Genomic DNA, 25,252 nt, shown 5'->3' on the forward strand with positions numbered 1-25,252 from the left:
AGATGGGAAAAGAGGAAGGTGGCAACAACAAGTAAGAGGGAGGTGAAAGTGTATAAACTAAGGGAGGAGGAAGTTCGGGTGAGATATAAGCGACTATTGGCAGAAAGGTTGGATAGTGCAAAGATGAGTAATGGGGGGGTTGAAGAGGGTTGGAATAGTTTTAAAAATGCAGTATTAGAATGTGGGGCAGAAGTTTGTGGTTATAGGAGGGTGGGTGCAGGAGGAAAGAGGAGTGATTGGTGGAATGATGAAGTAAAGGGTGTGATAAAAGAGAAAAAGGTAGCTTATGAGAGGTTTTTACAAAGCAGAAGTGTTATAAGAAGAGCAGAATATATGGAGAGTAAAAGAAAGGTAAAGAGAGTGGTGAGAGAGTGCAAAAGGAGAGCAGATGATAGAGTGGGAGAGGAACTGTCAAGAAATTTTAATGAAAATAAGAAAAAATTTTGGAGTGAGTTAAACAAGTTAAGAAAGCCAAGGGAAAATATGGATTTGTCAGTTAAAAACAGAGTAGGGGAGTTAGTAGATGGGGAGATGGAGGTATTAGGTAGATGGCGAGAATATTTTGAGGAACTTTTAAATGTTAAGGAAGAAACAGAGGCAGTAATTTCATGCACTGGTCAGGGAGGTATACCATCTTTTAGGAGTGAAGAAGAGCAGAAGGTAAGTGTGGGGGAGGTACGTGAGGCATTACGTAAAATGAAAGGGGGTAAAGCAGCTGGTACTGATGGGATCATGACAGAAATGTTAAAAGCAGGGGGGGATATAGTGTTGGAGTGGTTGGTACTTTTGTTCAATAAATGTATGAAAGAGGGGAAGGTACCTAGGGATTGGCGGAGAGCATGTATAGTCCCTTTATATAAAGGGAAAGGGGACAAAAGAGACTGTAAAAATTATAGAGGAATAAGCTTACTGAGTATACCAGGAAAAGTGTACGGTAGGGTTATAATTGAAAGAATTAGAGGTAAGACAGAATGTAGGATTGTGGATGAGCAAGGAGGTTTCAGAGTGGGTAGGGGATGTGTAGATCAAGTGTTTACATTGAAGCATATATGTGAACAGTATTTAGATAAAGGTAGGAAAGTTTTTATTGCATTTATGGATTTAGAAAAGGCATATGATAGGGTGGATAGTGGAGCAATGTGGCAGATGTTGCAAGTATATGGAATAGGTGGTAAGTTATTAAATGCTGTAAAGAGTTTTTATGAAGATAGTGAGGCTCAGGTTAGGGTGTGTAGAAGAGAGGGAGACTATTTCCCGGTAAAAGTAGGTCTTAGACAGGGATGTGTAATGTCACCATGATTGTTTAATATATTTATAGATGGGGTTGTTAAGGAAGTAAATGCTAGGGTGTTTGGGAGAGGGGTGGGATTAAATTATGGGGAATCAAATTCAAAATGGGAATTGACACAGTTACTTTTTGCTGATGATACTGTGCTTATGGGAGATTCTAAAGAAAAATTGCAAAGGTTAGTGGATGAGTTTGGGAATGTGTGTAAAGGTAGAAAGTTGAAAGTGAACATAGAAAAGAGTAAGGTGATGAGGGTGTCAAATGATTTAGATAAAGAAAAATTGGATATCAAATTGGGGAGGAGGAGTATGGAAGAAGTGAATGTTTTCAGATACTTGGGAGTTGACGTGTCGGCGGATGGATTTATGAAGGATGAGGTTAATCATAGAATTGATGAGGGAAAAAAGGTGAGTGGTGCGTTGAGGTATATGTGGAGTCAAAAAACGTTATCTATGGAGGCAAAGAAGGGAATGTATGAAAGTATAGTAGTACCAACACTCTTATATGGGTGTGAAGCTTGGGTGGTAAATGCAGCAGCGAGGAGACAGTTGGAGGCAGTGGAGATGTCCTGTTTAAGGGCAATGTGTGGTGTAAATATTATGCAGAAAATTCGGAGTGTGGAAATTAGGAGAAGGTGTGGAGTTAATAAAAGTATTAGTCAGAGGGCAGAAGAGGGGTTGTTGAGGTGGTTTGGTCATTTAGAGAGAATGGATCAAAGTAGAATGACATGGAAAGCATATAAATCTATAGGGGAAGGAAGGCGGGGTAGGGGTCGTCCTCGAAAGGGTTGGAGAGAGGGGGTAAAGGAGGTTTTGTGGGTATGGGGCTTGGACTTCCAGCAAGCGTGCGTGAGCGTGTTAGATAGGAGTGAATGGAGACGAATGGTACTTGGGACCTGACGATGTGTTGGAGTGTGAGCAGGGTAATATTTAGTGAAGGGATTCAGGGAAACCGGTTATTTTCATATAGTCGGACTTGAGTCCTGGAAATGGGAAGTACAATGCCTGCACTTTAAAGGAGGGGTTTGGGATATTGGCAGTTTGGAGGGATATGTTGTGTATCTTTATATGTGTATGCTTCTAGACTGTTGTATTCTGAGCACCTCTGCAAAAACAGTGATAATGTGCGAGTGTGGTGAAAGTGTTGAATGATGATGAAAGTATTTTCTTTTTGGGGATTTTCTTTCTTTTTTTGGGTCACCCTGCCTCGGTGGGAGACGGCCGACTTGTTGAAAAAAAAAAAAAAAAAAAAAAAAAATATTATTATTATTATACGTATTATTATTATTATACATATGTTATGGAGGGAGTAGTAGGTAAATTTGGGGTTCCAGGGGTAAATGTAAATGGGGAGCCTTTAATTGAGCTATGTGTAGAAAGAGATTTGGTAATAAGTAATACATATTTTATGAAAAAGAGGATAAATAAATATACAAGGTATGATGTAGCACGTAATGAAAGTAGTTTATTAGATTATGTATTGGTGGATAAAAGGTTGATGGGTAGGCTTCAGGATGTACACTTTTATAGAGGGGCAACTGATATATCGGATCATTATTTAGTTGTAGCTACAGTTAGAGTAAGAGGTAGATGGGACAAGAGGAAAATGGCAACAACAAGTAAGAGGGAGGTGAAAGTGTATAAACTAAGGGAGGAGGAAGTTCGGGTGAGATATAAGCGACTATTGGCAGAAAGGTGGGATAGTGCAAAGATGAGTAATGGGGGGGTTGAAGAGGGTTGGAATAGTTTTAAAAATGCAGTATTAGAATGTGGGGCAGAAGTTTGTGGTTATAGGAGGGTGGGGGCAGGAGGAAAGAGGAGTGATTGGTGGAATGATGAAGTAAAGGGTGTGATAAAAGAGAAAAAGGTAGCTTATGAGAGGTTTTTACAAAGCAGAAGTGTTAAAAGAAGAGCAGAGTATATGGAGAGTAAAAGAAAGGTAAAGAGAGTGGTGAGAGAGTGCAAAAGGAGAGCAGATGATAGAGTGGGAGAGGCACTGTCAAGAAATTTTAATGAAAATAAGAAAAAATTTTGGAGTGAGTTAAACAAGTTAAGAAAGCCTAGGGAAAGTATGGATTTGTTAGTTAAAAACAGAGTAGGGGAGTTAGTAGATGGGGAGATGGAGGTATTAGGTAGATGGCGAGAATATTTTGAGGAACTTTTAAATGTTAAGGAAGAAACAGAGGCAGTAATTTCATGCACTGGTCAGGGAGGTATACCATCTTTTAGGAGTGAAGAAGAGCAGAATGTAAGTGTGGGGGAGGTACGTGAGGCATTACGTAAAATGAAAGGGGGTAAAGCAGCTGGAACTGATGGGATCATGACAGAAATGTTAAAAGCAGGGGGGGATATAGTGTTGGAGTGGTCGGTACTTTTGTTTAATGTATGAAAGAGGGGAAGGTACCTAGGGATTGGCGGAGAGCATGTATATTCCCTTTATATAAAGGGAAAGGGGACAAAAGAGACTGTAAAAATTATAGAGGAATAAGTTTACTGAGTATACCAGGAAAAGTGTATGGTAGGGTTATAATTGAAAGAATTAGAGGTAAGACAGAATGTAGGATTGCGGATGAGCAAGGAGGTTTCAGAGTGGGTAGGGGATATGTAGATCAAGTGTTTACATTGAAGCATATATGTGAACAGTATTTAGATAAAGGTAGGGAAGTTTTTATTGCATTTATGGATTTAGAAAAGGCATATGATAGGGTGGATAGTGGAGCAATGTGGCAGATGTTGCAAGTATATGGAATAGGTGGTAAGTTATTAAATGCTGTAAAGAGTTTTTATGAGGATAGTGAGGCTCAGGTTAGGGTGTGTAGAAGAGAGGGAGACTACTTCCCAGTAAAAGTAGGTCTTAGACAGGGATGTGTAATGTCACCATGGTTGTTTAATATATTTATAGATGGGGTTGTAAAGGAAGTAAATGCTAGGGTGTTCGGGAGAGGGGTGGGATTAAATTTTGGGGAATCAAATTCAAAATGGGAATTAACACAGTTACTTTTTGCTGATGATACTGTGCTTATGGGAGATTCTAAAGAAAAATTGCGAAGGTTAGTGGGTGAGTTTGGGAATGTGTGTAAAGGTAGAAAGTTGAAAGTGAACATAGAAAAGAGTAAGGTGATGAGGGTGTCAAATGATTTAGATGAAGAAAAATTGGATATCAAATTGGGGAGGAGGAGTATGGAAGAAGTGAATGTTTTCAGATACTTGGGAGTTGACGTGTCGGCGGATGGATTTATGAAGGATGAGGTTAATCATAGAATTGATGAGGGAAAAAAGGTGAGTGGTGCGTTGAGGTATATGTGGAGTCAAAAAACGTTATCTATGGAGGCAAAGAAGTGAATGTATGAAAGTATAGTAGTACCAACACTCTTATATGGGTGTGAAGCTTGGGTGGTAAATGCAGCAGCGAGGAGACGGTTGGAGGCAGTGGAGATGTCCTGTTTAAGGGCAATGTGTGGTGTAAATATTATGCAGAAAATTCGGAGTGTGGAAATTAGGAAAAGATGTGGAGTTAATAAAAGTATTAGTCAGAGGGCAGACGAGGGTTGTTGAAGTGGTTTGGTCATTTAGAGAGAATGGATCAAAGTAGAATGACATGGAAAGCATATAAATCTATAGGGGAAGGAAGGCGGGGTAGGGGTCGTCCTCGAAAGGGTTGGAGAGAGGGGGTAAAGGAGGTTTTGTGGGCAAGGGGCTTGGACTTCCAGCAAGCGTGCGTGAGCGTGTTAGATAGGAGTGAATGGAGACGAATGGTACTTGGAACCTGATGATCTGTTGGAGTGTGAGCAGGGTAACATTAAGTGAAGGGATTCAGGGAAACCAGTTATTTTCATATAGTCGGACTTGAGTCCTGGAAATGGGAAGTACAATGCCTGCACTTTAAAGGAGGGGTTTGGGATATTGGCAGTTTGGAGGGATATGTTGTGTATCTTTATATGTGTATGCTTCTAAACTGTTGTATTCTGAGCACCTCTGTAAAAACAGTGACAATGTGCGAGTGTGGTGAAAGTGTTGAATGATGAAAGTATTTTCTTTTTGGGGATTTTCTTTCTTTTTTGGGTCACCCTGCCTCGGTGGGAGACGGCCGACTTGTTGAAAAAAAAAAATTATTATATAAATAATTTGAAATTTTTATTCACACAAAAAATAAAAGATTTACTATTATTTCTTATTGCAATAATTGTATAAATAATGTGAACCCATTCACGACTGCATATTGGAATGGACAGTGATGTAATTTGTTTACTCTTAAACATAGCCAAGCAATGGACCATTTCCCCTACGTTGAGCTCAATTTCAAGGTACTTTTCATTGTGAAAGCAATCAAAATCATATCTATTTCTGTAATATATCTTCCATTCTATCAAATGAGACCAAAAAAAATGAGAATACAACCATAAAAACCATACAAATATACCACTAAGGGATGGCTAATTGCTGAGAAGTGAACTCCATTATTTATGCTTAGATTTCTTTCATTTTTGGTGTATGTTAAGAAGCCCAAGTTTTAATAAGATTGTCCAACAAACAAATGAGACCAAGAGCAAAAGCCCCTCACCAGTGTCAAGGAACCTGTCTGATGTCTGCTCGCTTATGGAAATTTTGCTCGCATATGGAAGCAAAAAAATCACCCCTTCAACTGCTCATATTTGGAAAAACTCGTACGTGGATATGCTCGCAAGTAGAGGTTCCTCTGTATATATATATATATATAATTGTACATGTATGTGTAGTGTGACCTAAGTGTAAGAAGAAGTAGCAAGACGTACCTGAAATCTTGCATGTTTCTTCTTCCTTCAACAAACCGGCCATATCCCACTGAGGCAGGGTGGCCCAAAAAGAAAAACAAAAGTTTCTCTTTTTAAATTTAGTAATTTATACAGGAGAAGGGGTTACTAGCCCCTTGCTCCCGGCATTTTAGTCGCCTCTTACAACACGCATGGCTTACGGAGGAAGAATTCTGTTCCACTTCCCCGTGGAGGTAAGAGAAAATAAACAAGAACAAGAACCTGAAAGAAAATAGAGGAAAACCCAGAGGGGTGTGTATATATATGCTTGTACATGTATGTGTAGTGTGACCTAAGTGTAAGAAGAAGTAGCAAGACGTACCTGAAATCTTGCATGTTTATGAGACAGAAAAAAAGACACCAGCAATCCTACCATCATGTAAAACAATTACAGGTACTCAACAGACTTATTCCCCTGTAATTTTTACACTCTCTTTTGTCCCCTTTTCCTTTATGCAAAGGAACTATGCATGCTCTCTACCAATCCCTTGATACCTTACCCTCTTCCATACATTTATTAAGTAAAAACACTAACCACTCCAAAGCTATATCCCCACCTACTTTTAACATTTCTATGTTTATCACATCAATCCCAGCTGCTTTACCCCCTTTCATTCTACCAACTGCCTCATGCACTTCCCCTACACTCGCAACTGGTTCTTCCTCACTCCTGTAAGATGTTATTCCTCCTTGCCCTATACACGAAATCACAGCTTCCCTATCTTCATCAGCATTTAACAATTCCTCAAAATATTCCCTCTATCAAAATATTCCCTCTGTTTGATTTTTGCCGAAAGTAAACAAATGACATCATTGTCCAATAAATGTCCAACTAGCCATTCTAATATGCAGTCGTGTATGGGTTGATGTTATTTATACAATTATTACAGTATTGGAGTAGTCTGCATAATAGTAAATTTTCTATTTCTTATTTGAATAAAAATTCAAAATAGAAAGCAAGAGTAATGTCAGAGGGGCCTGGAGACATGACTGATGAACAAAGAAAATGTTATTTTAGAGCCAGGAATGTCTGCATTGTTCATTCTGGACCTTATTTTGAAATTGTCATATTTTTTAATTTTCGTGAAATTGGCCAAATTGCAAATTTCTGACCACGTTATTGGGTAGTTGAAATTGGTAAATGGGCAGTTTCTTGTACTCAATCGATAGAAAAAATGGAGTTCTAAAAAAAGAGCTATGAGTTTGGTCGACTGAAAATAGGGCTCAAAGTGGGCGAAATCGCCGATTTGTAAATATCGCCAAGGTTGCAAACTTCGTGAGAGCGTAATTCCGTCAGTTTTCCATCAAATTTCGGTTTTTTGGTGTCATTACAATCGGGAAAAGATTCTCTATCATTTCATAAGAATTTTTTTTTTTTTTTTTTTTTAAATTTTGTGACACCAGGAGACACCTCAGGATTGGGGGTTGCAACAGTCAAGGGGTTAAAGTACACAACCTCTCATTCATCCCATCATACATTAAGCTCTGTGTTAATGAATTTATTTTTGATCTTTTCATTATTATATTTCATGCCTGAATAAGAACCATGACACCCAAGAGGAATGTTAGTGATGCTGGAAGTGGCAAGAAGTTTAAAAATGAAAGTCTTGTTGTTTTGAAAAAACTGAGGTTTGTATTAGATAAGCTTAAGAATGGATCATATGTAGTGGGGATGGCAAGAGTCAATGGTCTTAATCAAGCATCAGTTCATTCAGTTAAAAAGAATAAGAAGATAGGTATGGAAAATTTTCTAGGAGTGATTACCTTTATGTACTTCAACATTACATGCTTACAAGTAAACTCATTGGGAGACAACCATATTGTTTACCGTAGTCATTTATTTATTTATTTATTTATTTATTAACAATTTGAGCACACATACAGAGGTACAAAAAAATACAGATAAGAGCAGCATGCCAAAGCCACTTATACTATGCATAGCATTACGGGCTGGCTTAAAATTAACTTAAGATTAACTAAGCAATGATGAAATCAGTGATAAAACATTAATGTAAACAGATTACTATAAAGCACAAGTGAGTATTACAAAGACAGGTCATATGGTTGCATGCATTGTTGTACATTCAGTCGTATGGAGTATTCTGTTAGGTAGTGTATTTAAAAAATAATAAAGTTAGATTGGGTTTTAGGTTTAACATTTATGTGATATAATTGTGAGAAACATTTAAGATATACAATTTATAAGGTTCAGTTATTCAGTATTTATTTGGTTTTGGGTGAGTAAGTGATCTTTGAGAAGAGACTTGAATTTATAAACAGGTAGTGTTTCTTTTATATTTACAGGTAATGAATTCCAGATTTTAGGGCCTTTTATGTGCATTGAGTTTTTGCATAGTGTGAGATGGACACGAGGAACATCAAAGAGTGATCTGTGCCTTGTGTTATGGTCATGTGTTCTGTTGAGGTTGGCAAGGAGATGTTTGAGGGGAGGGTTAATATCAGAGTTAAGTGTTCTATGTATGTAATAGGTGCAGTAATAAGTATGGATGTTTTGTATGGTGAGTAGGTTTAGTGTATTGAATATTGGTGGAGTGTGCTGCCTGTAGTGAGAATTTGTTATCATTCTAACTGCAGCCTTTTGTTGGGTAATTAGTGGTCTGAGATGGTTAATTGTTGTTGAGCCCCATGCACAAATTCCATAGGTGAGATAGGGGTAAATAAGAGAGTGATATAGGGCCAGGAGGGCTGACTGTGGAGCATAGTACCGTATCTTCGATAGTATGCCTACAGTCTTGGAAATTTTCTTAGAAATTTGTTGTATATGTGTATGAAATTTGAGTCTATTATCAAGGTGGATTCCTAAGAATTTTCCCTCTGTTAGCTTTGTGATAGGTGATCCGTTTATCATTATGTTAAGAGGGACATCTGTAGCTCTGTTACCAAACTGAATGAAGTAGGTTTTGTCAATGTTTAGTGTAAGTTTGTTAGTCCTCATCCAGGTAGATATTTTCTGTAATTCGGTATTTACAGTATTGGCTAGCGTGACTGGGCTCGGGTGGGAGAAGACGTATGTAGTGTCATCTGCAAATAGTGTGGGTTTGAGTAATTGCGAAGCATTTGGTAGGTCATTTATGTATAGGAGAAAGAGAAGAGGGCCAAGGACACTTCCCTGTGGGACACCAACTGTAATTGGTTGTGCAGAAGAGTTTGCCCCATTTGCGTACACATATTGGCTTCTGTTGCTGAGGTATGACTTGAGGTAGTTGAGGGAGTGCCCTCTTATACCATAGTGTGACAATTTTACGTGGAGCAAGTCATGGTCAACTGTATCAAAAGCTTTACGTAAGTCAATGAAGATCCCCAGTGGGACTTCTTTTTTCTCTATTGCAGTGTATATATGTTCTAGCATGTGTATAATAGCATCATTAGTATTTTTATTAGGCCTGAATCCAAATTGGCAGGGGTTGAGTATGTTTTGGGAGATAAGGTAGGAGTAGATTCGTTTATGAATTAATTTTTCGAAGATTTTTGAGAGAGGGTGTAAGTTGGATATTGGCCTATAGTTATTCAACTCTGTTTGGTCTCCTCCTTTGTGGATCGGGGTGACCCTTGCTATTTTGAGTACTGTAGGGAAGGTGGAGGATTCAATGGATTTGTTAAAGAGTGTTGCAATGATTGGTGATAGCACTTGTGACACTTTTTTGTATATAAAGGGTGGTAAGGTATTTAAATCTCCTGCCTTGTTTTTTAGTGCGTTGATAATAAGGGAGACTTCGTATGGGTTAGTCGGAGCTAGGAACAGTGTGTTCGGGTAGTTGCCGGTGAGGTAGTCATTTGGTGGGGTATCTGAGCTTGGGATTTTATTGGCAAGGTTTTGTCCTATAGTGGAGAAGAAATCATTGAGTCTGTTTGCTGTTTCTGTTGGTGGGAGTTGGGGTTCATCTGATTTTGCTAATTTTATTTCGCTATTTCGTGATATCTTTTTTGTTCCCAGAATTTCTGATAGGGTTTTCCAGGTCTTTTTTATATCACCTCGTAAGTTGGATAATCTGTTCTCATAATACAATTTTTTTGCCCTTCTTATCAGGCTGGTTAGGATTGACGAGTAACGTTTTGTTTGGTCTCTGGTTATGTGACCCATTCTGTACTGTTTTTCATATTGGTGTTTTGTATTTATGGATTTGAGAATGCTGGGTGTTAGCCAGGGACTGTTCAGTCTCTTAGCTGTCATCTGTTTAGTTTTTTTAGGGCAGTGCTTGTTATAGAGGTATTGGGTCTTTTTTAGAAAATTATTAATACATTCGTCAATATCTGTATAGATTTCTAGCTCAGTGTGCCAGTCAATGTTTGCTACTGCTGTTGTGAAGTTATTAATGGCTGCCTCATTGTGAAGTCTGAAGGTGACTTTAGTAGTGTCTTGGGGTAGTTTACCAAGAGTTGTTATGAGGAAAGTAGGGTAGTGGTCTGTGGTATTATCTGTAATTATGCCTGATTTTAAAGGGGATATGGTGTTGGTCCAGATGTGGTCAAGTAGGGAAACACTAGTCTCTGTAACTCTTGTAGGTTTTGTTACTGTTGGTAGCAACATACAGTTACTCATTGTGTTTGTGAATTCAGTAACGTGTGGGTCCTGGTCTTGCAGGAGATTTATATTGAAGTCACCTGAGAGTAGTAAGTGATCTTTGTTCATGCGTGCATCAGTTATCATACTTCCTAGGTTTTGACTAAATTGGCTAATGTTTGACTGTGGAACTCTGTAGATGTTTATCAATGTGAGAGGTTTTTGTAGGTATTTGGATTTGAATTTGGCTATTATATATTCCCCATGTTCATCCCTTGTGCAAGTATTAGTGATACATTCTAGTTGGTCTGAGTAGTATATGGCTGTGCCACCCCCTTGTTGGTCTGGCCTACAGTTGTGTATGGCTGTGTAACCAGGAATGGCATAGACATCTGTACTATCAGGCTTTAGCCAGGTTTCAGTTAGTGTAATGATGGACATATTGGCATGTAAGGAATTTAGTAATGCTATGAGGTCATCGTAATGCTTGCTTAAAGATCTGATATTGTAGTTAAAGATAGTTATGTTGTTGTTGGCACTGAGAAGTGCCTTTGATTGTTCTGCAGTGTAGTAATTACAGTAACTGTTTGATTCATTTAAGTCATTAAATAAGAGGTTGGTATCAGGATCAATGCTTGTAATCATAAGATTTGTAGTGAATCTATAGTTAGAATTAAGTATAAAACAAAGTAAATAGTCTTAAGCTAAAAAATAGCACCTGAATTATTTAACAAATGTAAAATAATGAGCTAAGGTAGTTTTTTTTTTTTTTTTTTTTTTTTTTTTTTTAAGCTAAAATAAAGGAGACAATATAAAAGGGACTAATACAAATAAAGTGATGATCAAATAATGGAGCTTGGGAATATGATAGTAGGTAGTACTATAAAGGTAATTCTTTAAAGTTAGAATTATAGTATAAAATTATAATATAAAAGGGACTAATATAAGTTGTGGTGAACAATAAAGTGGTAATCAAATAAATGAGCTTTGGAATATAATGGCAAAATTGTGAACTTATTCTACTTTAGCACCTGAGAATAGCACCTTGATTATTTTAACAATTGTGAATATATAAACTAGGGTAGTTATATAAAGCTAAAATAAAGGAGAAAATATATAAGGGACTAAAATTAAGTAATGGTAAACAAAGTTAAATGGACAGATGGTCACTATGAAATAATATTGGTTTAGGAGTAAGATCTGATTTGTAATATTAAATAAATTGAGCAGTTTATTGCACAATAAAAAGTAAAAAAAAAATGAGGTAGTTGGTACTAGCTAGCAAAAGATAGTTTTGGTACTTGCAAAAAAGTAATTGGAATATACACTAATTGCATACACAATGAAAAGTGACTAAAAAACAAGTAGTGATAAACAAAATTAAATGGACAGGTAAGAATAATGAATATTATTAATTTGGAGTAAGATTTGACTTGTAATTTAAAATTATGAGCAATTAATAGCAGTAAGAAAGAAGTATAGAGTATTGGAGGTAGTTGGCATTAGCTAGTGATGAAAAATAATAAAAATAATAATGCACAATATAATAGTAACGTACACTATATGCACCACACGTATATATGTATTAAGGGCACTTATCTAATCTGTTACAGAAATGTCAGCTTTTCTAAGGAAGGTAGAGAAATCATGTTCGTTTGAGATGGTATATTGTTGTCCTGTTGATGTTTTCCTTACTAGTATTTTCCCATCTCGCGTGAAACACTGATGTATTTTGTTTTCCTGTTTAAGTTTTCTCAGCCTGAACAGAAGGTTTTGACGTTTTTTTGTTAGACACTCATTTATGTACACTCCATTTTTCATTGTAATTGCTGATTTAATTAGGTCCTTTCTTTTATCGTATGAATGAAGTCGGATCATTATACTGTGTTTACTTCCTGGTTTTCCTAGCAAACGTGTTTCTTTGATTTCATTGTTTTGCACGATGACTTGTACGTGGTTCTGTATTATCCTGATAGCAGTTTCTTTGCACTGTGCTTGTGTTATGTCACTAGGAATGTGTGGACTGTTTATTATAACTGCATCAGACAACTTATCTTGTTCAGTTTTGTCGTCTTGGAAATCAAGGTATTCATTTAGTCGAGTGTGCATGTTCTGATTCCAGTCCTTGATTGCTTCTTCAACCTTCATATTTATTGTTGTTATTTGCTCAGTGTGACTGGCTATAGCTGCTTTTAGAGTATTTTCTGTGTCAACACTTCCCGATGTAATCTTCTCTTCAAGGTTTTGGATCTTGTTCTCGAGGTTGGTTATCTTGGATTCTCGTCGCTCGAGTGTTGCTTTGATATCTTTGATTTCATTTTCTAGAGCAACGATGTAGTCCTTGATATTGTCAGGAATAATCATACCTGAGTTATCATGGGTGAATCCTTTGAAGGGAGTGGAGTTGGAGGGGGAGTCAGCCATGTTTGTTGTTGTTGTTGTTGTTCCCTGGGTGGCGGTGGTGAGGGGGGTTGATGATACACCGGCGTCCTGCTGGGTAGACAAGTTGAGTTCTAGGGTCCTTGCTGTTATTCTATTATTACTGGTGTTGTTTCTTCTGCGATATCCTTTCATAGTATCACTGAAGTAGATACTGTGTAGCAATGGAGGAGAAGGCTTGTTTTCTCGGAGCTTGGGTTAAGTGGTTGTCTGGCAGCGGAGGCAGTGTTTGGGTTAGCAGGGCTGTCTTCCTTAGATCTTCTAATTTTGTCAAGATTTGGGTTACATTCTTAGTATTCTTGGGTCATGTTGTGGTCTACGTGGGTTCATGTAGTTGAACTTTCACTTAGGCCATCACAAGTTTTGATGAGCGATGTTTTTTTGAGAAAGAAGAGCTGGTAGGATACCGTTGCTGCCGCTGCCCAACTGGAATATCCCACCCTTCCATTAGAGTGCAGGTACTGCCCTTCCTACCTCCAGGACCCCAGTCTGGCTGACCAGTTTCTCTGAATCCCTTTCTCCATTCACTTCTCTCTAACATGCTGTTATGATGTTTTGGAGGACCTAGGGGGTAAAACAATTGTCAAGAGATAAATACAAAATTATTTAAAAATAACCACCCTAGGCCCATACCTGTAACTTCACAAAAACACTGAACAGGTGGTCAATACCATTATTAAACCTTAGGTTTATCTTTCAAGAAGGTTCATTAAACCTCCCTGTAGAAAAATATACATATACATAATATGCATAGTACAAAACCTGCCTTCAACCCATTCCACAAAATATACACTGGTAGACTTTTACTAGTTAATTAAAATTAGGCCATATGAATATTTAACATGTCCATGCCAGCAGGTCACTATACTGACTCCCCTTCCAGTTTCCAGCCTGCAGGTAAAAATGCTATTACTTCTGTACTTGCCACAACTCTCACTGGCCCTGCATACAATAAAAACCTCCTAGGGCCCATGTGAGCATAAATATAAACCTAAAAACCTATGCTTAAGAATTATAACAAAATAGCCCACGGTACTTATTTTAATCCTGGCTTCATGATACAACCTCTGCTACTAACACCCTAGTGACACTAATAATTATGGAGCACATTTTCCTTACATTATAAACTCTTTATTTTATATATAATTTATTTCAATAATGCAGTAACCTACATAACATTCACTCATGCATGCCTGCTGGATGCTCAAGCCTCTAAATACTGAAGCTTCTTTTAAGCCCTCACTCCAGCCTGTCCTGGGACAAATCCTGCTCCTACCTTCCATTGCAGATTTATATGCCCTCTTTATCTTATTCCTCTTATCCTCTCTACATACCCCCACCTCAGCAACCCCCCCCTACTCATTATATCCTTTTAATTTCTATGCTCCAGTTACTCTGCATGATATTCACACCAGACATCACTCTTAACCCTTAAACTGTCCAAACAGATTTATGTTCATATGAGTAGTGCTCCAAAAGTAGATCTACGGTTTTTTACATATTTTCAAATATAACAAAAAAAAAAGTAGATCAAGTTCTTTACACGTTTTCAAATGTAAAAAAAAAAATGTACATTTTTTTACATACTTTCAAATGTTGAAAAAACGTAGATCTACGTTTGGACAGTTCAAGGGTTAAACCTGACATCTCCATTACCTTTAGTCTTCTTGCTGCAGTAATCAAAACCCATGCCTCACACCCATTTAAAAGTGTTAGTACTACTGTACTCTGATGTAGATAAGCTTCTTTCTTTCTACAGATGCCTCAACACCTCACCCACCTTTTTCCCCTCTCATCTCTTCCATAGTTCACCTCATTTTTCCCATCTGCTGACATGTCCACTTCTAATTATTTGAATACATTCACTTCCTCAGTACTCCCTCCAGTCTGATATTCAGTCTGTCATTGTCTAGACTTTTTATTCTCATCATCATTCTCTTTTATACATTTAATTTCCTTCTCTTAGGTTTTTTTTTTTTATCACACTGGCCGATTCCCACCAAGGCAGGGTGGCCCGAAAAAGAAAAACTTTCACCATCATTCACTCCATCACTGTCTTGCCAGAAGGGTGCTTTACACTACAGTTTTTAAACTGTAACATTAACACCCCTCCTTCAGAGTGCAGGCACTGTACTTCCCATCTCCAGGACTCAAGTCCGGCTTGCCGGTTTCCCTGAACCCCTTCATAAATGTTACTTTGCTCACACTCCAACAGCACGTCAAGTATTAAAAATCATTTGTCTCCATTCACTCCTATCAAACACGCTCACGCATGCCTGCTGGAAGTCCAAGCCCCTTGCACACAAAACCTCCTTTACCCCCTCCCTCCAACCTTTCCTAGGCCGACCCCTCTTACATACCCTCCCAAATTCATCCACCAACCATCGCAACCTGTCTTCAGAATCCCTCTCAAATAAGAACTGTCATCATCAAAGAGCAACTACAGTAATTCTTACTTTGTATCAGATCTAACATCTTTTAATCCCTCACATCTTCCCAATATCCTATTTATATACTACTATTATTTTTTTTTAACTTCGCTATGTATTGGAATTTTTAAATATCTGAATCTGAATTCTTGCTAGTGTATTGTTTGAATAGACAGCAGAATTTTAACTTCTTTGTATTTTTTGCAGAACAAGATTTAAATGCAAAATACCAGATTTCATTGCCCCAAAAGAAGTTTTCATTGACCTTTATTTGACTCCATATCGCAGAACTGTACAACGCTGGAAGATAAAGGCTGTTACGTAAGTATGAGACTGCAATCCTTTTCTGTGATTACTTATTTTTAGCTATAAAAGTGGAGCCATGTTTGTGGTCTCCTGCTTGCATTATTTATTTTACAGTCATTTCCCTACTTATGAACAGGTTTTTAAAAAAATCTAAGTAAAGTTCGTAAGTAGGGGAGTGTCTGTTCATAAGTCCATTTGTTCGTAAGTTCAACATATGTATGCATACAGTATACGTGAATACAGGAAAAATACGTACTGTACACTAGTAAACAAAACATGTGTTATAAATGAAATAAAATTTATAATGTTTATAATAAAGTTTGTAAATAACATAAATTTAGTAAAACAGATGGTGGGAAGGTGTTGGCTTGAGTGTTGTTGCATCTGAAGCCGATAGCACTGATTCAGGCTCCTGGTGAGACTCATTACCTTTGTCTACCCTCTTGAATTAGAGGTCTAGGGATGTCTGGGTGATGGCCTTCTTCTTCTCTTCATAAATGAGATGGTAGCAGTGAATTACATCATGGACAGCTGTTGTCCATGATGCAGTTCACATTTGGGTCCTGCGATTCAAACAGTGATGGATTCTTCAAGCAAACTGTTACGTTGGTTTGTCCCTTATTACTTTGATAGTAAGGTTCTCACTACATGTTCTAGTGTGGGGTAGCTTTTTACTTAATGGCCTTATCTGTCTAGGGGTAATACTTACATCATGGCTGATCATCCTGAGTGTCTCTGATATTCTTTCACCAGCCCTCTTCACAGGTTATTTAAACTACTACTATAAAAATATAACTGTATTCTAAATAGATATGTACAGAAGATACAATCACAGCCTCACATTTTCAAAACAAAAATCTACACACTCCATAGCTGTTCTCCCACATGGTGTATCTCATTAACTTTTGTCCTTCTCTCTTCTTGACTAACTCTGGGCTAACCAGTGTTTTGACACACTTTAGTCACCCTAGGTATGGTGGCCACAACTTAAGTTATAAAAACTCACCCCTGGAGCACACATAATGCCCCAAAAGATAGAAAGAAAGACCCAGAGATTCTGCCACCTCCATGTCAACAAGAGAAGAGTGAGAGAGGGAGAGGGAGGAGCTTAGCTAAACTCCTCCCACCAAAACAAAAGACTGTTGCCAAGCACAATTCTCTTGTTATCACAATTCTACCACACTTTAATTTACTTTTACAAAAAGAAATACAACTTTATAAACTACTTATTTAAATTGTGTGTGTGTCTATAGTATAACCTATTATATTGAGAAAAAAAGGCTTGACCCAGCTGCCTCTCAGTCCTAAGGGTGATCAGTCCTTATGACATTTAGAGCTAAGTCCCCATCAATTCAATATAATTAGGTATTCCAGAGTAACTGTTACTTATAAATACATGTTGGGTCCTATAGCCCCATAACACCCCCACTTCCAGACGAAGTCTCACAAAAGCTAGCCGTGTCCCTCAGGATACAGCTAGTAAAAGTATATTGCTTAAGTCTGAAGGCGGTAAGCTAGACTACTAGAAATGCTACATATTTCCCAGCACCATAACTACTCTTCACTTTACTGTTATTTACAATAGATTGCAGAATTTTTTAGAAAAGGATTTTAACCATACCCATATACTCAAGGGTGTAACTATTTACAATTTTAGTGACTTTTAAACAATACACATTACAATGCAAAAATTGCACACAATGCCCACTGTGAAAGCCTGCACCAACAGGCCTGTGCCTCTGCTACAGTAATCCAGCAAGCAACTGGTACTCCAGGGTGGCATCTTCCTGATCAGGAAACGAGAGTAGAGCCAAACCCAGAGCAGTCAGGTGTACACCAGGCAGGAAACTTCACGAAACATGTCAAGGTGTCTCTCACTTGGTGGCCGAACTAAACAGTGAGACTTCCAGTCAACACTCACGATCCTTAACATGGTCAGGCACTCAAGCCCATCTTCCGAGGTCCCACTCCACACAGATCCTCCAAACTTATGAAGAGGAGGCTGACATAGAACATGGAGGGGTCCAAGGGACCACAAAGGCAAATCGTCGAGCCATTTTGTATATAGAGCACACCAAGACACAACATCACATACCTTCCTGAACGTCTCATGTTACCGAAGGTTGTCAACCACTGCCTCAACTCACATTTACATATACACTGACCCTCGTCACACTTTTGGCTCCGACTCGACTCCTTCACAGTCAGATGGCTGGTAGAGAGTACTCAGGCTCGCCGAGAGTTCACCACTGCAAAAACAACAAGGTCAGCACATGAAAAACACTATGTACAAAATACGCACTATGCATCTACATGAAACATCTAGAGAGAGCATTAGCAACCACATTCTCTGAGCCTTTTATATATTTGACTTCCAAATTAAAAGGCGTAGGAACAAAGCCCATTTTAAGAGTCTGATTTTAGTCACCATACACAGGAACAGGATGAAGAGATCCTGAGACATGTACAAATGCTGAATAGCCAGCCCCAAAATGAAAATTTTCTTTCCTGTGATAAAATGTTGACATTTAAATTTAGAAGGCTGCTCATTGATAGTAACAGTTCTGCAACCTCTCGCAGTGCAACAACAAACACCAAAGACATCTCTTTGCACCCAGGTTGGATACATCAAGTTTACACAAATACCATCACGTTCCATCTCACACACAAATTTTAAGCACACAATGAACACAATTTGCATTTCACACATTAAAATGGTACTGGAACACAGGCCATGGAAATAACATCTTCCTGCCCCATGTTTTAGTTTATTTAAAATGTTTGCATCTCTTAGTGCATAAGTATCAATCTTTCTAATCCTGTAAACCTTAGTTGTTAAACGTACTTTGTGGTAGTCAGTGTTTATGCCCAGGGTGCCATCTAATTTGGGAACAATGAAGCATGGGAATGCCCACTGACTTTCACTAAGCACTGCAAACTGGTGTTGGAAGAATTTCACTTCTTCCTCCATCTCCAATTTTTTATACAGATTTTTCCCACACAAAAATTGTTGAATTGGCTCAGCTTCCTTAACAATTTCTTCATGGAGTTTCAACTTTTCCCCATTACTGACATCCCAAACTTTTATAAAGTTCCAAGGTGGCTGAGCCAACTCTCCAACATTTTTTTCATTAAAACCAAGCATGTATTTCCCAAAATCTTTTACACACATGTTATTTCTTAAATACACTTTTGGTATTTCAAACAGATTATTGTTTTGCAGCCCTTTACATTCCATTAAAACATTGGTTTCTCTGAATTTTTGACATAACTTCAAACCCTTTAACCGGTTACTGTATACACTATACTCATTCTTTTCTTGCTTGGGGGTGTGGATTTTATATCTAACCCCTGGGAACTTCCCCCACAACATGTTCAGCTCACAGCAACTTGCCATACAGATTTTCACATGAATTGGCTCCAGTATCAGCACTTCCTCTCCAGCCTCCAGAGTATCATGGTCCACATTATGGTCCCACATCATCATCCTGGTCTGGTTGATGGGCACGTTCACTTGTACCATCCACCTCATATGAGCCAAACAGTGTCTGAAACTGAGAAAAAGCTCCGAGGGGGGAGCATCACCATCCTCCCCAAGCTCAGAGATTCCAGAGTGCTTCCCCACTCAGCAAATACAAAGAAAGGGATCCTCTCATCCCAGTTGTTAGTATTGTCTATACCAGGCTTGCATCATTGTCTTGAGGGTTTGATGTAATTTCTCTATTTCCCCTTGAGATGGAGAGTGATACACAGTTGAACACTGAGGCTCTACTTTTAGTCCCTTCAAAACATTTCTAAAAGACTTTGAGGTAAAGTTAGGCCCTTGGTCTTTTTGCACTGCTTGAGGAAAACCAACATGAAAAAGAACTTCATCAAAACCCTAAGACTACATGAGCAGTTATCTTATGCAGAGGGACTGCTTCCAGGTACCTGGTAGTGGAGCAAATATTTGTGAGTAAATAATCATTTTCCAGTTTGGTCCTTGGGAATGGACCAAGTACATCTACTACCAGCTTGCTGAAGGGTTCACCTGGTGCTGAAATAGACTGAAGGGGAACAGGTTTAATACTTCGACTAGGTTTCCCTATAAATTGAAAGACATGATAGGTCTCAATATGCTCTCTGACAGTCTCCCACAGCTGAGACCAGAAGAAATGCCTGGAAACCTTGGACATCACCACCTGGGGACAAAACCCTTGTTCTCCTTCCATCGATACTGCAAACAGAGGTGAATTCTTTGTAAGAGTTTCCTCCCTGAAATGAAAACACTTATTTAACTGTAAAATCTCTTCCTCAGCAACAGCAACATTTTCCTGCACAGAAATTAATTGCACCCCTCTCTCACACTATTAACTGATCCATTCTCCAATCATGCTCAGATCTGGCTGGAACATCCTTTTCTTCAGTTGACTGCAGTTCAACATCAGAAAGCAGAGTTACCAAACTTAAGCCCTCACCATCCTCATGAGAAATACCATGAAGACTGTTGGTAGCATGATCATGAGCCATACTTCTCATGGTGGAACCATCAGGGAGAAGGTCTGGCAGGGTTTTCCTAGCCATTTCCTCCCAACATTTGGGATTTGGTTTCCCCCAAACTAGTTGTTCCTCACTGTCTAACAGGCCCATAACATTATTCCCTAATAAGAGGTCAACCCCTTCGAAGGGAATTTCATCTGAGATACCTACAGGGAGATAGCCAACTTGGTATGTAGATTCTACCCATAATTTGTGTACAGGTGTCCTTATGGTTGAACCCGTAATACCCTTCAACAATATATCTACCCCAGTATAGGTATCCTTAGACCCTGGCAGCACTCCAGCACTTACCAAAGAGTAGGTGCTACATCCATCTCTCAAGGACAATATGTTCTCAACTCTGCCTACATCCTTTTGCAAACCAACTGTGGACCTACTAGAAAATATACACATCCTGGGGTCTAGATCCAAAGGTTCCTCCTCACCTTGCCTTGAAGACCTAATGCAGGCAACTGGATGTATCTCTGCAGTTAGAGTCCTCTGGGGTGGTTCCTCCCTTTCCTGATCTCGCCGCCTTGACCAGCAAAACTTTTGTGTGTGTCCAGTTTTGTTACAGTAGTAACAGGCATAACTCTTAAAGGTGTTTTTACCATTTGGTGTAGGACTGGTACTGTTTACTCGAGGACCTGAAACATTATCTGATTGTCTAGGTAAACTTTGAACTGCAGCTGACTTACCTTTTCCTTCTATTTTAGAGGTTGCCTCAGCCTTCATTTGTCCCTGAAAATTCTTGTCCCACTTACCTTTATGACCATAGGACTTGGAATAAGGTTTAGAACGAGTGGGGAAATTTTCAGAAGGAGCATGACTGTTTTTACTTACCAATTCCCTGTGAGCCAAGAATCGGTCACCTAGATCCAGTGCTTCTGAAAGATTATCTGGGTTTTTGTCCTCCAAATATTCTCTGAGGTCAACAGGGATTGTATTGTACAATTCCTCATGAACCATCAGATCTACTAATTTGTTATAGTCTTTATTAACTCCTTTAGAACAAACCCATTTCTTAAAAAGGAACAGTTTCTCATTCCCAAACTCAGTTAAGGTCTGCCCATCCCAAAAATTTTTATTTCTGAACTTTTGTCTATATTTCTCAGGTATCATTTGGTAGGCAAGCAATACTTCCTCTTTAATCTTATCATAATTAGAAAAATTTTGCCCCTCCAGAGTCTCTACTCTCTGGAATCCTTTACCCACAAGTTGTGTGCGAACCAGGGTACCCCATTTCTGTTTGGGCCATCCTTGCTCCAGAGCAGTCTTCTCAAAAAAAGAAAAATATCTATCTGGGTCACTCTCTGTAAACTTAGGGACAAAATTTGCAGCTTTAGTTATGTGTTGTAATAAAGTTGGTAGAATTACCGACAATATGTAAAGTAAAAGGACACAAGTGCAACTAATGTGACATTTATTGTGGTAACGTTTCGCTCTCCAGGAGCTTTATCAAGCCATTACAAACAATACATGGACACAGAGGGTATATAAAGGCTCAGAGTGAGGTGAATACTAGTGAGGTACCATTTCGATGTTCACTAGTGGTGGTAGTAGTAGTAGTAGTAGTAGTGGTAGTGACAAAAGTAATACAATATGGTAGAGCAATTAATTCGTACATGAGTAAAAGGTTATAAAAGCTATTACTTGGGTAACATAAAAATAGGTTGGACAAATATAAACTGGAATGAGGCAGCTTGTTTCAGTGTTCACTCTCTGTGCTTTGTGTAGTATAACAGGAGAGACTATGTGATGGCAGGGTTTACTGTTTTCAGGAGGATTCTTGCTAAGACTTCGGAGATGGTGAAGCTGCCGTTGTTTTGTTTAATTGTATTCGAAACAGCGATCAGTGCTGATTCGAGGCACTTGCGTCTGCGGAAATTAGTTTCTTTGATCACTAATTGGGCGTCTCTGAATTTCATGAGATGATTGGTGGAATTTCGGTGTTGTACACAGGCGTTGTTCAGGTTATCGTTCCTACATGCGTAAATGTGTTCATTGAGGCGGGTGTCGAGGTTTCTGGCTGTTTCACCTACGTAAATCTTGTCACAGCCTCCACAGGGTATAGTGAAACTCCTGCATTGACTGGTTTGTGGTGCTTGGATTTTGTCCTGGTTATATCCTTTATTGAAGTGCTAGAAGCGATGGTGACTGTGTTAATTTCAACTGTTTTTCTTTCAATAACAAGCTCTACAAACAAACCTACGGCATGGGAATGGGGTCCCCCATTAGTGCCGTCCTAGCCAACTTATACATGGAACACCTAGAGTCCGAACACTTCGCCAACATCATCCCTTCAAGCGTCACTTGGTTACGTTACGTGGACGATGTCCTCGTAATAACTCCAAAACGTTTTGATGTACGGGATCTTCAGGCAAGGCTCAACGCAGTTGAACCGGCGATCCAGTTTACACTAGAAGAAGAGTCCAATGACAAGCTACCTTTCCTCGACGTCCTCATTCACAAAGTAGACAACAACCTAAGATTTCAAGTTTATCGGAAACCCACCAATAAAAATGATCTCACACACTTCTATTCCAGTCAAGATACCAAGACCAAAAGAGGCATCATCATCGTGTTTTTCCTAAGAGCATACCGAATTTGTAGTCCTGAGTTTCTTGACGAGGAGTGTACATACATTCACCAAACATTCACAGAGTTACATTTTCCTTCTTTTTTCATCAAAGACTCCAAGAAAAGAGCTCTTCAGATCATAAATTCTCCACGCATCAACACCACTCCCAGCAAAGTTATAATTCTTCCCAACAGTCAGGTTGCACTGAACGTCTCAAAAGCACTTTCACAAGCTAACACCAGAGTCGCCATCGCTTCTAGCACTTCAATAAAGGATATAAACAGGACAAAATCCAAGCACCACGAACCAGTCAATGCAGGAGTTTACACTATACCCTGTGGAGGCTGTGACAAGATTTACGTAGGTGAAACAGCCAGAAACCTCGACACCCGCCTCAATGAACACATTTACGCATGTAGGAACGATAACCTGAACAACGCCTGTGTACAACACCGAAATTCCACCAATCATCTCATGAAATTCAGAGACGCCCAATTAGTGATCAAAGAAACTAATTTCCGCAGACGCAAGTGCCTCGAATCAGCACTGATCGCTGTTTCGAATACAATTAAACAAAACAACGGCAGCTTCACCATCTCCGAAGTCTTAGCAAGAATCCTCCTGAAAACAGTAAACCCTGCCATCACATAGTCTCTCCTGTTATACTACACAAAGCACAGAGAGTGAACACTGAAACAAGCTGCCTCATTCCAGTTTATATTTGTCCAACCTATTTTTATGTTACCCAAGTAATAGCTTTTATATCCTTTTACTCATGTACGAATTAATTGCTCTACCATATTGTATTACTTTTGTCACTACCACTACTACTACTACTACTACTACCACTAGTGAACATCGAAATGGTACCTCACTAGTATTCACCTCCCTCTGAGCCTTTATATACCCTCTGTGTCCATGTATTGTTTGTAATGGCTTGATAAAGCTCCTGGAGAGCGAAACGTTGCCACAATAAATGTCACATTATTTGCACTTGTGTCCTTTTACTTTACATACAGCTTTAGTTATGTTAAAGTACTGCTCAGGCTCTTGTTCTGAACCTCCTAACCTTTGACGTTCTTCCTCCTTATCTTTCATTAATTTCATTTCAGCCTCTAGCACAGCTAATTTCAGTCTCACCCATTCCATTTCTGTAACACCTGGAGTAGGTGATCCCTCATGTTCACTGTTAACAGGCATGTTTACTGATGAATTATTACCTTCTTCCCTGAAGCCTAAAAAGTTTAAAGACTCATCTTCTGACATAGTTTTTATCTTTAAACACTTGCTTCCCTCTTACAGTATCAGTGGACAAAGTTTTCCCACAGGCACATAAAATAACACAAATTGAATGTAAACTATGCACATAGCACTTACCATAACCACAACAAAAATGTGTTACTCAACCTTTCTCCCACCTTAGGAGAAAAACAACCTGTAAACTAATATATGAAAACAACACTTCCACTGACACCACCTTGGTAAATCTTCTACCAGAAACATGCAACTGTTATTACCCCATACCAGCACATATAGTTCAAAGAATGTTTTGAGTTATTTTAGCAGTCAAATAACTCTCCCGGTCAAGCTCCCATGTTACGTTGGTTGTCCCTTATTACTTTGATAGTAAAGTTCTCACTACATGTTCTAGTGTGGGGTGGCCTTTTACTTAATGGCCTTATCTGTCTAGGGGTAATACTTACATCATGGCTGATCATCCTGAGTGTCTCTGATATTCTTTCACCAGCCCTCTTCACAGGTTATTTAAACTACTACTATAAAAATATAACTGTATTCTAAATAGATATGTACAGAAGATACAATCACAGCCTCACATTTTAAAACAAAAATCTACACACTCCATAGCTGTTCTCCCACATGGTGTATCTCATTAACTTTTGTCCTTCTCTCTTCTTGACTAACTCTGGGCTAACCAGTGTTTTGACACACTTTAGTCACCCTAGGTATGGTGGCCACAACTTAAGTTATAAAAACTCACCCCTGGAGCACACATAATGCCCCAAAAGATAGAAAGAAGGACCCAGAGATCCTGCCACCTCCATGTCAACGAGAGAAGAGCGAGAGAGGGAGAGGGAGGAGCCTAGCTAAACTCCTCCCACCAAAACAAGAGACTGTTGCCAAGCACAATTCTCTTGTTACCACATTTCTACCACACTTCAATTTACTTTTACAAAAAGAAATACAACTTTATAAACTACTTATTTAAATTGTGTGTGTGTCTATAGTATAACCTATTATATTGAGAAAAAAAGGCTTGACCCAGCTGCCTCTCAGTCCTAAGGGTGATCAGTCCTTATGACATTTAGAACTAAGTCCCCATCATTTCAATATAATTAGGTATTCCAGAGTAACTGTTACT

The 25,252-nt window shown here is 38.7% G+C and overlaps 1 protein-coding gene across 2 annotated transcripts in view; it reads left to right on the forward strand.

Moving 5' to 3' along the window:
- Positions 1 to 15,838, forward strand: part of LOC128688717 (uncharacterized) — a 278,982-nt gene extending 263,144 nt beyond the window's left edge. For both annotated transcript variants that reach the window (XM_070087603.1, XM_070087601.1), the window contains one exon: positions 15,675 to 15,838. In XM_070087603.1, the coding sequence (XP_069943704.1) occupies positions 15,675 to 15,792 (118 nt within the window). In that variant the 3' untranslated portion in view covers positions 15,793 to 15,838. The remainder of the gene's footprint in view (positions 1 to 15,674) is intronic.
- The last annotated feature ends 9,414 nt before the right edge of the window (positions 15,839 to 25,252 follow it).

This window comes from Cherax quadricarinatus, chromosome 2, assembly GCF_038502225.1.
Source record: "Cherax quadricarinatus isolate ZL_2023a chromosome 2, ASM3850222v1, whole genome shotgun sequence".
NCBI lineage: Eukaryota > Metazoa > Arthropoda > Malacostraca > Decapoda > Parastacidae > Cherax > Cherax quadricarinatus.